At 40.9% G+C, this 14,801-nt stretch overlaps 1 protein-coding gene across 1 annotated transcript in view; it reads left to right on the top strand.

Moving 5' to 3' along the window:
• cacna1ea (calcium channel, voltage-dependent, R type, alpha 1E subunit a) overlaps nt 1-11,177 on the top strand; it is a 65,212-nt gene extending 54,035 nt beyond the window's left edge. Inside the window, exons 31-47 of the mRNA XM_086161323.1 lie at nt 346-510; nt 1,120-1,230; nt 1,311-1,391; nt 1,521-1,706; nt 1,881-1,972; nt 2,087-2,261; nt 2,355-2,482; nt 4,261-4,357; nt 6,180-6,285; nt 6,378-6,485; nt 6,587-6,687; nt 6,817-6,923; nt 7,120-7,291; nt 7,812-7,940; nt 8,131-8,278; nt 8,545-8,726; nt 9,349-11,177. Coding sequence (XP_086017449.1) covers nt 346-510; nt 1,120-1,230; nt 1,311-1,391; nt 1,521-1,706; nt 1,881-1,972; nt 2,087-2,261; nt 2,355-2,482; nt 4,261-4,357; nt 6,180-6,285; nt 6,378-6,485; nt 6,587-6,687; nt 6,817-6,923; nt 7,120-7,291; nt 7,812-7,940; nt 8,131-8,278; nt 8,545-8,726; nt 9,349-9,873 — 2,613 coding nt within the window. The 3' untranslated portion in view covers nt 9,874-11,177. The remainder of the gene's footprint in view (nt 1-345; nt 511-1,119; nt 1,231-1,310; nt 1,392-1,520; nt 1,707-1,880; nt 1,973-2,086; nt 2,262-2,354; nt 2,483-4,260; nt 4,358-6,179; nt 6,286-6,377; nt 6,486-6,586; nt 6,688-6,816; nt 6,924-7,119; nt 7,292-7,811; nt 7,941-8,130; nt 8,279-8,544; nt 8,727-9,348) is intronic.
• The last annotated feature ends 3,624 nt before the right edge of the window (nt 11,178-14,801 follow it).

Below are 14,801 nucleotides of genomic sequence, written 5' to 3'. Positions count from 1 at the left end.
GAATGGGGTTAGATGGAGGACGTTGACCCCTTAAGGGAAAAACTGAAAGGGAAAGATTTGTATTGGATATGATATATGGCAGCTTACGCTTAAATCACATTACATTCAATGTCCCTGTGAGTATGATTTAAGTTTAAGCTTCAAATCTTTCCTCTTCCTATTTTTCAGCCTTCATAGAGATGTTTTGAATCAAGACTGTAAAGTCCATGGGGAAATGTGCATATTTGCAAAAATTGATTTGAGCCTTAAAAGTTGCGACGTGTGAAGTTCTGAATGGACGTCTTCAGTTCCCTGTCTCACACATGGTGTTACCTCCTCTCTTTCTGCTGTTTCTGTGGATTTCAGAGGGCGTGCATTGATTTCGCCATCAGTGCGAAGCCCCTGACCCGTTACATGCCCCAAAACAGACATACCTTCCAGTACCGCCTGTGGCATTTTGTGGTGTCGCCTTCTTTTGAGTACACTGTCCTGGCCATGATCGCTCTCAACACCATAGTCTTGATGATGAAGGTAAATCAAGGGGAAATGAAATATAAATGCTGTTTTACGTGTTAGCGGTAGCCGGGATAACCACGCCTTCTGTCATGCAGCAGCAAATATTAACACTTTGGGTTTTTCAAATAAAGCCAAGTTGAGCAACCCCTGCTAAAAACAGAACACAAACCCGAAACTATTTTCCTCTCGCCGTCTCACGGGTTTTTACACTGTTTGCTTTCGATTCTGTGTGTCCCGCTTTGTCGCCGGTATTTTTGTAGTGTCACAATCCCCTTTCTCGTCGCTATTAATGTCCTGAAAACGGTCTTTTCCGGGGCTGTTCAGACAGACAGACGCGGCGTGACTCAGCCTGTATTAAATATTGATCCATAATGTCCAGGGGCTGCTATTTAGCATGACCTCATTAACTGTGGCTGCCGCCTCTGGAGGAATGACTCCTTTTATAGTGCGACAGATGAAAGGTGCAGAGACTAAGCCGCTATTTATGGGTCTGGAGGGATCTTCCATCAACCTGTAGAGCTGCAGGTTCCAGGCTCAGACTTGTATCGAAAGGTTAAATCACAGTGATGCAGAAGAGAATATTTCACATTTCACCACTGAATGCTTTTATCTTTGTATTTTTAGTATTATTCCGCTCCCCCGGCGTACGAGGCGGTGTTGAAACACCTGAATACAGCTTTCACCGTGCTCTTCTCTGTGGAGTGTGTCCTCAAGATCATGGCCTTTGGGTTTTTGGTAAGATGAATGAAAATCTTCCCCCTCTTTGCAAATGTATCTCGCGTACCATCTTAGATCTTTTTTTTATTTGTCCACAGAACTACTTCCGGGACACCTGGAACATTTTTGATTTTATCACCGTCTTGGGCAGCATCACTGAGATCATTGTTGACTTGCAGGTGAAAAAAAATATTGATGACAATTTTTGGAAATCAAAAAAAAAACAAACAAACAAACATGTGACTGACATGCCGTCATGGCTAATAAACCTTTTTTTTTTTTTCCCCTCTTTTCTCCCCCATCGCCAGTTTGTAGATACTTTCAACATGAGTTTCTTGAAGCTGTTTCGAGCAGCTCGACTGATTAAGCTGCTTAGACAGGGATACACGATACGTATCCTTCTGTGGACGTTTGTCCAGTCCTTCAAAGCTTTACCCTACGTGTGCCTGCTCATCGCCATGCTTTTCTTCATCTATGCCATCATTGGCATGCAGGTCAGGAAATCCGCCAACACACACACTAAGTCACCCGACGCGTTCATTTAACAGCGACCGGTTACGTGAAACTGAAACGCGTCACATCTTTTGCCTCGGAATGCTGTCGACGTGCGCGTCCGTGCGGCGCTTGTCTAGCCATTTATTCATTTATTCTTGTAAAATATAAATCAGGTGTTTGGGAATATTAAGCTGAATGAGGAGACTCATATAAATCAGCACAACAACTTCAAGACCTTCTCTGGTGCGCTGATGCTGCTTTTCAGGTAAGAACCGCTCCGACTTTTAACATGGGTAGATGTTTCAGAAGTAAACATGTAGCACGTTTTACTCAGTTCTGTGTCCTTTTCATGTGTGTGTGTGTGTGTGTGTGTGTCCAGGAGTGCCACAGGGGAGTCATGGCAGGAGATTATGTTGTCCTGTCTTGGCGGGCAGCAGTGTGAGACCGACCCCTCACTTCCCCTTGCGGTATTGTCAAGTGACAATGAGGGGGGCTGTGGTTCCGACTTTGCCTATTTCTACTTTGTGTCCTTCATCTTCTTTAGTTCTTTCTTGGTGAGATAAGAAAACAAAACATATGTTTTTCGTTTAAGCGCCTTGCGTCGGAACGTGACGCCCTTTCTCATTCCGCGTTTGTTTTCGCTTCAGATGCTGAACTTGTTCGTGGCGGTTATAATGGATAACTTCGAGTATCTGACCCGAGACTCGTCCATCCTCGGCCCACACCACCTCGATGAGTTTGTTCGAATCTGGGGGGAGTATGATCGTGCAGCCTGGTCAGTGCCTGTCAGTCCTCGTGCAAAATGTTCATTTATTTAATGATGTCCAAAAATTTACTTGTTGAACACTATACATTTCATAAAAATTATAATATCTATTGTTCAACAATTATAGTAGATAAATACTGGAAGTGTTTGCAATCACTGCAGCCAGGTTAGAATGAGTTCAGGATGTGGAGAATGCATGTATCAGATTTATATAATGTTTTGGAGAAATGTTTTAGAAGAAAACTGTAAGGGACTGCTGTTGAAGGAACATGGGATGAGGTTTTCTAAAGCATCATTTACTGGTCTAGAGTGGGGTCTCTTAATGTGATCATGTATAAGATGGGATAGATAGATAGATAGATAGATAGATAGATAGATAGATAGATAGATAGATAGATAGATAGATAGATAGATAGATAGATAGATAGATAGATAGATAGATAGATAGATAGATAGATAGATAGATAGATAGATAGATAGATAGATAGATAGATAGATAGATAGATAGATAGTTGAAGTCATGGCACAAAGATATAAAGTAAAGTCCTGGTTAAATGAACCAGGAAATGTAAAGGATTTTCTAAAACCTTTACCAACAAAGGAAAGTGTGAAAGCATTAATCTTTGTCGTTGTGACGCTGTCAAATTAACTGCAGCCTAGATGAAGCTGTAAGGGCTCATCGTGCAGACTAAACTTTAATTGCGACGGTTCCTCGTGACCGTTATTATGTATATATAATTACAGCTACACTTTAAAGTGCAAGCGTAGTGAGGGACGTTCAGATTATATGTGCAAAAAAATGAACTTCGGGAGAAAAAAACTGGAAGGGGACTTCAAGAACGACTTTCTGCCTTTCTGGTTCATGTCTCACTGTAAATGTTTATGTCTTAACATTGCACAGTTGTTTCAAAACAACCCCAGGTTAAGGCTAATTCCCCCTTGTTGTCGACTAGAAGACTGTAATGACACACAACTAAAGACGTATATGTTCTTTTCAGTGGAAGGATCCACTATAAGGAGATGTACAAAGTTGTGCGCTCTATCTCACCTCCCCTGGGCTTTGGAAAGAACTGCCCCCACAGGGTGGCATGCAAGGTTTGCTTCCCCCCCCCCCCATATCAAGTACCCCCAAACTGCCTCGATCACGTGGGACCCTCCCCGACTTCCTCATTTCCCTCGTTTTACTCCCCCTCCACGACTGTGACCCCTTGTCTAACCTTTAGCTGTGTTACTCGGGTCTGCCTCGGTCAAAGAATGATGACAGTCCGTTGTTGTGGTATTAAGACACAGGACGCCCTCACCGAGTCCACCTTATCTGTTAACGGTTATATTTAACAGTCCCTGAATTCTAAAGAATTTGAATTCGCTGCAGTGATGGAGAGAGGTCTGTGTCTTTTTACCATGTGGATCTGGTTTAAAGATATACTGTCATGCACCACGTAAGTATTTAATTTGTACCGGATCCAGTAGGGCTGTCATTACGTTCCTCTCCTGAATTTCTATGCCCTGTTGGCAGCATAGAAAGAATGCGACCTGTTTTTTTTTTTTTTCCCTCTTTTATTCTCCCCGTGTGTGATGCATTGAAATAATCCTCTTTCTTATCTCCACCGTTCATTTACCCTTCATCTCTCTTCTCGCTCCACTGTTTTTTTTTTTCTATTTCTTCTCTACCCCCCCCCCCCCCCACACACACACACACACAAACCCCTTCCCTTCCATCCTTTGTCCTCCCCCACCTCTCTTCCCCTTTTCTCATCCCCATCGTCATGGCTACCTGGCGCCCCCAGTGGTCGTATCCATTACACTGACATGTATGAGATGTTGACCAACATGTCGCCACCCCTAGGCCTTGGCAAGAAATGCCCCTCCAAGGTGGCATATAAGGTAGACTAACTTGAACCTGACAGGCCTTTTAAGCAGCAAGGGCAGACTGTTAAAGCTCCTTTCTGTGTGTCGTACATTTGAAAGTAAGCATTTTTTTTCTGTTTGATTGTATCATGGTGCATTGTGTATTCTAAAAGTCTTAAGCTCAAATATTGTTTTTTCACCTGCAAGACACTACAGTACTTATTGGCTGTTATGCTTTGCTTCCTTGGCGGAAAATTGATATTATTTTTTTGCTGTTAGCTTCTGTAAGAGTCGAGGAGAGTTTGACTTTCTGAGCAAGTGAGAAAGTTGTTAAACATCTACATGCTAAATCTTATCATCGTCGAAGTTTTGTCTTTCATACTCCTTTTTTTTTTCCTCACATCTGCATATCTGCATGTGCCTCCTGTCACAGCCCAGTTTTGCATCAGCGTACATTCTGCAGGGCTTCTGCATGCGCGTGCGTGCGCACGAGTGTGTGTGCGTGTGTGTTGGTGATCCCGGAAACATTTTCTCCCTTATTGCACAAAATGTTGTGATATCTAACCGTCACGAAATCGCATGAAATCACAAAAAATGCTCAGAGACAATAATACAAAATTATTTTATAATCTGTGACCCCTAGATTATCATGTTTTAGGATTACATGTAAACTTAATATTCATGACTTCACATCTCTTTTGACAAGCTCCCAAAGTATTTTCTATCACTGGTTGAAGAAGAGTTGTTTAAAAAGGATAGAAATAAAATAGATAATTAAATGCCTGTGCCCCTGTTTACAGCAATGAGTCAAATTAATGTCATTTACCTGAAAAGGAGGGCCGCTTGTATTATTGTTACAGTTTTCTTTTGTGTTGTCATCTACATGGTTGTTCTTAATCAGGTCACTTAGCCTGAAATTGTTACCCAAAATATCCCTATTGAAATATTCCTAAAGAGCTAGACCCAGCTATACAATTTTCATTGTGTGCACTATGTTGAGTGGTGATACACGCAGAATTATTTTTATAATATTATTATAGCACAGAGCACTTTCAGAAAGACAGTCACACAAAAATCATGAATGATAAGAGTTTTATAATATGCGGTCAAAGCATAGTGACCAAGGAAAAGAATTATTTATTATGTTACAACAATGATCAAATATGCTTATAAAATTAGGGTTTTTTGTAATTGCTTTGATGATAGATGATATCTTCCCTAACAATGTTAATTCGTCATATAACTGTTGCAACCAAGCGGAATGAGCAACTTTCATAAAGTTATCGTCCCAAAATATACACAATTCTCTATTTAATCTAAGTATCACAAGAACAGAAAATAATGTTTTTCTGATCCAAAGTCACATATATATATATATATATATATATATATATATATATATATATCGATGGCTAGAATGCAAAACCTCCTGTCTGAAAAAAACAATTTTTTCAGGAAATGTAAAAAACGTTTCATTTGATTTGGTACGGTCTTTGTTAAAGATATTCAAGAATATTCTATTGTTCACAGACTATATTTCTATGTTATCATTTAAAAATACATAGCATGTACTTTTACCACTGACAATGCAAATAAGTGTTTTTTTCCTAATGTTTTCTGCTTCATTGTGCACATAGGAGTTTTGTCATGTGACATTTTTGTCAAAAGAAAGGGCGGGATTATCTTGCAGATAGGCTGAAAATGGAGAGCCATCCCAGATCTCACCATTCCATGCAAAAACCCAAAATCGAAAAATTTGCAGATAGGAGGTTTTGCATTCCAGCCATTGATATATAGATATAGGTCCATTTAGGTCCATATAGGTCCTTGTATAAAACTTCTATCTCTATGACAACAGAGACTGGTTCTCATGAACATGCCTGTGGATGAAGATATGTCCGTCCACTTCACCTCCACCCTCATGGCTCTCATTCGCACCGCACTGGAGATCAAGCTTGCCGGAGGTTAGATTAAATGTCAAGAAATCTTACAGATGGACATAAGTCGAGATGCAAAACGTATTCATTCAAAATTGCAAATAACCGCTTACGCTCAGGAGGGGACGATCGAAATCAGATGGACCTGGACTTGCAGAAGGAGATCAGCGTCATCTGGCCTCATCTCTCACAAAAGACGCTCGATCTTCTCGTTCCAATACACAAAGGTAACGTGAACCCACAGTAACAGTTGTACTTCGATAATTTTTCACAAGATAAAGTGGGATTAGCTCTGAAAAGCTTCACGGTTTCCTTTTTTTTCCTTCAGCCAGTGACATGACAATAGGGAAGATCTATGCCGCCATGATGATCATGGACTATTACAAGCAGAGTAAGGCCAAGAAGCTCCGACAACAGCTGGAGGAGCAGGTACCTTCCTACTTTTCTATTTTCTATAAATATATATCATGACATATGGTTGCAGGAAATTTCAGCTACTTTTAGTCTGTAATCTGTTCCCAGTCTTGATTCCTTCTGGTTTATCTTGTCACTCTGCAGAAACACGCCCCTATGTTCCAGCGTATGGACGCTTCCTCTCTGCCCCAAGAAATCCTATGCAATGCCAAATCCCTCTCCTTCCTCAGACATAGCGCTGGATCTGCTCTGTAAATCAACAACTCTTGGTCTAATTCAACAGTTACTTACAGGCTTGCCATTGTGCTTATTCCCAAACTGGCATGAATATGTCAATTCATAGTTGGTCTATGACTTCTCTGTTAGTTTATTCAAACGTGTGATTTATTATATTGCCCAATAATTAACATTCACAGATAAATGTTTGTTTTTGTTTTTTTCCACCAGTACCAGAGGAGGCTTTGTGGCACTCAGCCCCATCTCTCCCCAAGAAATGTTCCTACAACCAAGGCCGCACTCCAGAGAAGAGAAGGAGGGTGGGGAGGAGGAGGAGGACATCTATAACTCACCTTATCATACTTATCAATACCCATATCACCACCATCACATGCACACCCGGGTAATCATCTAATATTGGTAAAATTGGAAAAATTTCCATGTCCCATGTGGCAACTGAACATGGGCAGTCGCTGCCTGTGTGAAAGAGAATATATATATATCTTTTTGTCCTTTGGTGCTTTAAATTCGTGGCCGTCTCCACGGTCCAACCCTCATATCGTAGATGAAGTGAAAACGAGGCAGCACGATCTGCACGTTCTTTCTGGAGGTGGATTATTGATTTATCTGTTGAAGACATGTATTTTCTCCCACATTGTAAAAGTAATACACTGTAGGGATCTCCTTGCCAACGCTTGCCCATGTTTTCCACGAGGTTTGCACTTTTCTCTGAACTCTGTTCTAATAATGCATTTGCATGATTTGGAAGTATGCAACGTGCCATTTTGCAGCTTGAAGCAAACTGGATGCGGTTTAATGCGTAAAATTAAAACAAACATGAATGTCCGAGTCCCAATCGCAATGCAATCTATTCAATTTGATTTGTAAAATATTCTATATTAAATGAATAAATTTGCATACAGGTGCCAGACATTGTGGAGTATAACCAAATGAAACAGCAGGCGAGGCTGGATCAAACAGTAATGAAATCATCTCAGCGCACTGCCTCCATTCGCGCGTCCTCCATGCCAAGGCTCGCTGTTCATCCACAGGTAAAAGGAAGAGCTGACCTTTACTTTAAAATTGTTTAAACATTCATATCAATATTTGCACGTGAGATCAGGGCACCAGGCAAATGAAGAAGGACTTTCCTGAATACTCGCCTAAAACGTGACTGTTGTTGATGTATCATTATGCAGTTACCGACGTATTCCTTTATCCCTTGTCTCTAAATATCTACAGCCTGGGATAACAGCAGACAGTAAGCTCATGAAGCGTTCCTTCTCCACCATCGGAGACCAGTGCGTGAACGGCCTGTGGCAGGAACAACACTCTTTGGAGAGAATCAGCCCTGATGACACGTACAAGCCTCGGCTGCGGAGCTACCGAGGTCACTAAACCGCACAAAGCCTGACATAAATGCTAATAGCATGATCAGCTTTTCATCAGCTTGCACAAACGTGTTGATTTTTTTAAAACTAGCATATTCTGATTAAAATCGCCCCCAGGATCAAATGAAAAATAATCATTTCATGTTCATTTACTGAGTTAATCACTGAAATTAACTGCCAGGCATGTAATTCTGTATTATTTGGACCCAACCTTACCTGCTCTTACCTGCTTAACAAGTTGACTTAAATCTCATAACTCGCTCAGGACCAAGAATCAACCACAAAGAAGCGAGCAGTCATGAAAGAGGCCGGTCGAAGGAGCGTCGACATCTGCTTTCCCCAGACGTGTCCCGATGTAACTCCGAGGAGCGCAGCCGAGACCAATCGTGCGAGAGGAGACGGTCCCTCTCACCTAACGAAGGGGGCAAACATAACATGAAAAAACAGGTGGGGAGAGAACATTAAAAACTATAATGAACAGTGTACCGGGTATACAGTATGTGTGATCCAGTGACGGGCAGTCAGGGGAGGCAGGAGAGGCCGTGCCTCACAGTCAATCATGGAAAGAATAAAATGTAAAATGAAAAACAAGTATGAAAGGGTTATATTTATCAGTGATTTGCACGATAAAGGTATTTTTCATTTAACTTCAGCAGTATTAAATCGATGGGTTTTCACATTTACTGTTCAAATACTGAGAGGAGACGTGCGGTGAGGCTGCCCACTGTCAAGCCTCAACGTAGAATGCGCAATGACGGCTCACCACTAGCATGCTCTGCACTCTCTTTGTCTATTTGTCTCTTTGTGTGTCTCCATTGAAATGTTTAAACTTTTTTGCTAAATGAACTGCATTTCCAGTGTACAGTGTTTTTTTGTTTTTTTTTGTCAACAACTGGATGTGTGTTGCTAGTTTCTTGTGCTGAACGATCATAAAACAGCAACGAAGAGCCACTAAGTGAGGCACGCACTTCTCCTGCCTCACCCGCCATGAACCTCACAGCACGTCACTGGTGTGATCTGATTTAATAATAATCACTTTTTTATTTCGGTTCGCGTGTGCTCCCCACAGGTTGACACATCGAGCAGCCCCGCCCATGTAGCCTCAGAGTCCGGCACTCCTCGTAATCGGCGCCAGCTTCCACAGACGCCCTCTTGCCCACGGCCTTATATCTCATATTCCCCTTTGGTCTGCCGAGCCAACCCCGCCGCCATGGCAACGTCTTCTTCTGAGGGACAGACTCAGCTTCGGGATGAGCCAGGCGGCTCCGCCGATACCTCATGGAGGGTCAACAAGTCGGGTGAGCCGTTCACGGGTCAGGTGTCCGGACCGAGCCACCCGTCGCCGCACCGCTACATCTCAGAGCCCTACCTCCCACTACACGAGGACATCAGCGGCAGCGAGGCAGGCGACACGCTTACTTTTGAAACTGCCATGGCAACCAGTCTTGGACGTGCCAATGCCATAAGCTCTGCCCCGCAACTCAGACACTCTTGGCAGGTTCCGAACGGCCATTTTCGAAAGCACCTGGGCCAGGCTAGCCCGGCTGCCGCCAGTGAACCGTTAAGTGATACGGACGAGGACGACCACTGCTAAACTCCTCGGAGGAAGGCAAGGGAGTGGACGAACACAAACGACCGCACCGCAGATCGGTTATCACTTCTAGGCTTCGGCTGCTCTGACACTGACGACTCGGCAGCAGCGTAGCGGGCAGAACTAAACACCGCTGCTATTTGTTTGGATACTTTGGTGTTGGTCTGCTCGGCCCCTGTGTGAATGTGTGCTTTGGACGGTGGGAGGCGGCTCTTGTACGCGGGCACGGACGTGCGCGAGTTCTCAATCGTGAAATAAAGACGACAAGCCGTGACAATGCCGTCGGTAGCTTACCGCAGCTATACCCACATGCGTTGCCAAGTCCATTTATGTCTGTTTTGATTGTCATTCGAATTAAATATGTCGACACACCGAATCCCTGAAAAGTGATTCAAATTTCGTAAAAAAAGGTGAGCATAGAGGTAGCATGTAAAAATGTAATTTAATGAATGTATTATAGCTTTCGGTTCCTACGTTCAGGGAATTTAAGAAGGTTGCCGTTTGTCTTGACTGTGCAAATGGAAAGGGTAGTAGTGACACAGGGGTTATTCCAAGACACATTTCGGCAGAAAGTAACTGGCAACTTGCCATTTTAAACGGTTAACAAAACGGCATCTCCACATTGTTTATGGGCATTACAGGAAGAGCTCGGCACAGCACATCAACCTCACGACTTTCGAGAAAGCTCTGCACCCAATGATGGCTATTTTTTCCCTGCTGCCCCGCTGACAGCGTAGACTCATTTGAAAAAGACACTTGATCGTAACTTTAGAAGGAAGAACAGACTGGGAACTCATCGTATAAAATCATGATATGTATATTATACTTTGTAGAGTACAGTCAGTCTAATATCCAGTATAATCAGATCATTACAGGGACCAGGTTGGTGTCACATGGCTCCTTTGTGTTTCGTCTACTGCGTTCATGGAAAGCTCATGCCAGAATGTGCAGCCGTCTTCGGGATGGACGGCCTGGATGTTGCTGCATTTCATGGGCAAATAAATGTTGATACGACATTTTTCAGTGCTGGGCAATCACTGTCAGAGAGGTGACAAAAGCCATTTTCTTCCTGTACGCAGAGCCGAGGAGGTGTCTTCTTCTTCAGGACACGTTGCCTTCTTTAATGTAATGACAACATTTTTGAGGAATTTAAGGTCCTTTTTACATTTGATGCGATTATTTGAGCAGCATGGACGCTTTTACAAGAGAGCAATTAGTTACGTTGTGGTTAATCTCTGTTTTTTCCTGTCACGCTGCTTCCATCATCCCATTGAATCATGTTGGCCAGTAGAAAAAAAAAAAAAACATGATGGTATTTTCTGTATTCCAGAGTTAGTCGGTTCATTATGCATGATGATGTTTCTAATGTTAATGATGGAAGAAGTGAGTGGGAGTTGTGTTTCTGAGGTGCCTGAGCGTTCTTAATTTTCATGTGTTCTCTTGATAAAACCCACTACAATAAAATAGTAATTCTTATGCTTTTTATGTCCCGGCATCCACTTACGATATCTTTCAACATCTCCAAACTTTGAATTGTTTGTTGTTTCCTCTTCAATATAATGTATATTCATATCATATGCTGGTGTGTCGCTGTAAAATGTTGACTTTGACGTGTGTCTGAAATAAGATATCACCGCTTGAGTCCCATACAGATTGTCTTGGGCTTAAAATATGTGTTTTAGCAAAGAAACCTCTTTCATTGTGAGTTGACAAGGCTGATGTTATACAGTTTTCAGGTGGTTAGCCTGTAGTTTATAGGACGGTGCTTTACATGAACAGTCCACCTTTGGAGTTTACCTTTATGTCAGTCTGTATCAACAGCCTACTCTGTGCCTGGGTAAACTTGCCCAAAGAGTTCCTTATCAAGCCTGGATTTCATAGATAGAGAAAGCTTTCCAGAGCACATGTAGTATAAAATGTACAAAATAAATTCATGTTGAAATAATGCACTGCTAATATTTTATTTTCGTCATGATGCCTGTTGATGACTTTACAGAAAAAGTGTTTACATATCTGTTTAAAGGACCATTAAAGAGGAAATCACTTGTCTTTTTTTTGTGTTTTGTTATATTATTTATGGCATCTGCTGTATTCAGACACTCCTGATTTATTATGTTCACGCAAACGTACACATACAACCTCTCTGCTGGAGATGTGATCTTGTAACATGGTGAAATGTGACCGGTCTTCTCTAGCCGGGCTCAACGTGTGCGGTTAAGTTCAGGCCAGAACCCTGGTATGCTAAACCGCTTCTCGCTTGGCCCGGGCGACCACACCGGGCGCTTTTCCGCTGTTTTTTCCTCAGCTCCATTTTCCATCCTGCTCGACGGTGCGTGGTTTGTTGGGTTATAATTCATAAAAGTATAGCATCTCAAATCAAGTCAAGGTCTCTCCCACAGATGGTGACCGGCAACCTGGCGACTGATCAATGAAAGCCAATCAACTCAGAACATTCGTCAGATATAGCAAGGTTTTATACCTCTTAAATGTCTTTTATTATATATATTTTGAAATGTTTAAATTGAGATTGTGGGCCAAATTGTATTCTATATGTATTCAATATGTATTCTATGATGTATTCATTATCAATTTATTGTGCTGTGGAAGATCCTGCCAAAAACGTTTTTTTTATTCTATTTTATTTTATTTAACCTTTATTTAACCAGGAAAGTCCCATTGAGATTAAAAACCTCTTTTTCAGGGGAGTCCTGGCTAAGAGACAGCAAAAAACTACAGTTACATTCAAAATGAAATTAAAATTATATAAAAATCATATAAAACAAGTGATATAATTGAATAAGCATAGACTGCCAGGTAATTTCTCAGGATCAAATCCGGCCCATATGCAGTTTGATGCATAGAATATAAATCAGATAATTAAAATGCCAGGTGAAAGGGTGATCACTTGGTAAACCATTGGCATATGTTAATCATTTAGCACAAGGAAAAGGCTGCAATTTACACATAGATATAATGTCAGTACCATTGAGTCCTCTGATTTTGTAGAAGTCAGTAGAACAAATGAGAAAAACAGAGTTCAGGCAGAAGTTCAACATTACAATATATCTTTGTGGCATGTAAAGTTTATTCTAATAATATTCCCCAGGCAGTTTTTCACAAAGACTCTTACTGTTCCACTGAAGACGAGCTGCAAGGGGGGAATTTTCTATAAATCCTTTGTTTTATTGTTTGGGTTTTTTTTTACAATTCTGACAGGATTCAGTTTCTTTCCATGATGTATAGGTTCAGAGGATTTGACTCAAGAATTTGGTGTTAAACTTGACCTTGAATGTTTACACACTGTGTGCTAATACTCTCTGAATCTGTCAGCTTTGTGATACAGTTTACATATACCTGTGAAACGGCTCTCTATGAGGAAAGTCTTTACTCTCTCTATGACGCCGCATCCTTGGGCATTAAACGCCCCGTCCTCTACTCTGGTCTCAAAATCTGTCTTACCATTAAAATAATCAAGTACATAAATGTGTTGATGAATGTTTGATTTGAGAGGCAACTGTAAGCGTGCATTTATTTGGATTTGTTTCAAATATAGGTTTTCCAGATGACCGATGTTCTCTCCCTGTCATTAAGCCCACGTTGCTGTGATGCAAAAATGGTTAACACTTCTTTTTAATAAATGGGAGCAAACAAGATGTGAGAAAACACTGACATACATGAGCAGATCCTCTATTACAGGACTGTCTCAGAAAATTAGAATATTGTGATAAAGTTTTTTATCTTCTGTAATGCAATTTAAAAAAACAAAAATGACTTTTTCATGATATTCTAATATTTTGAGATGGGATTTTTGAGTTTTCTTAAGATGTAAGCCATAATCAGCAATATCAAAATAATAAAAGGCTTGCAATATTTCAGTTGATTTGTAATGAATCCAGAATGTATGACATTTTTGTTTTTCTATTTGCATTACAGTAGATAAAGAACTCTATCACAATATTCTAATTTTCTGAGACAGTCCTGTATAAGTAACACTATCGTCAATAGAGTCTATTGGCAACACCTACAGACAATTATATTTAAGACAAATTCATGCAAGGGTATGATAGCACGGCTATTATTGTCACACTAAATCTTGTAAAATATGGATTTTGTTGACGATATTCTCGTGGTTGAAGACCAATGGAATTTAAATTTTGATACACCAAAAAGGCCATTAACACCCAATATACTTTATCATGTGTTTGCAAAAACAAAAGTTCTATATGGCTTTAGATTTCTATTTGAATCCATGTTTTAGGTTTTTTAGAGTTGGTATAATTATATATACTGTGGAAAGTTTTTTTTTCTCACAACTGAACTGAACAAGTGTCTGCCTATCCTGTAAATTCAAAGCAGTCTGGGTCAGACTCTGGATTATTGATGATTTCTCAGACTGTCTTCACATTCTTACTTTTCTGGTCTTGTCCCTCTTTTACTCTGAAATGCTTCAGTTTCGCGGTATTTCCTGTTCTATCCTGTTTTTCCTAAACATTTCTTTCCCAGCTCACGCTCATCAGCCTGTGCATGTGTATCCAACCAATCAGCTCCCTGCATGCTTTCAAGTTGCACACCTGTCTCAGGTCTATTATTAAATTTTGTTTTCTTGCAGCCATCTTTTATTCTCTCCACGAATTCAGCTTACATTTGTGGACTGAAAGTAGATCCAGACTCCATGATAAATGGTATTGCGGTACCCGAAGGGCAAAATTTAGATGGACGGATAATTTCATTAATCCTGAAGGGAAAATGAAAATCGTCATAGCAATGGGGTACGTCAGAAAAACAATAAGGTAGGAGGAAAAAAACAAAACAAAACACGGGAGTGCAGTGGATATGTATTACTTAATTTGGCTACTGTGGTTCCACCATATAATTTATCAGCATTATACAATGATTTAAAAACACTAAAGGTTTTCTTGACTTTCAATGCT

Source organism: Fistularia commersonii, chromosome 16, assembly GCF_037954325.1.
Source record: "Fistularia commersonii isolate RoL2024-O1a breed Wild chromosome 16, RoL_Fcom_v1.0, whole genome shotgun sequence".
Lineage (NCBI taxonomy): Eukaryota > Metazoa > Chordata > Actinopteri > Syngnathiformes > Fistulariidae > Fistularia > Fistularia commersonii.
The sequence above is the reverse complement of the archived record's forward strand: the minus strand, read 5'-3'. Positions and strand labels throughout refer to the sequence as shown.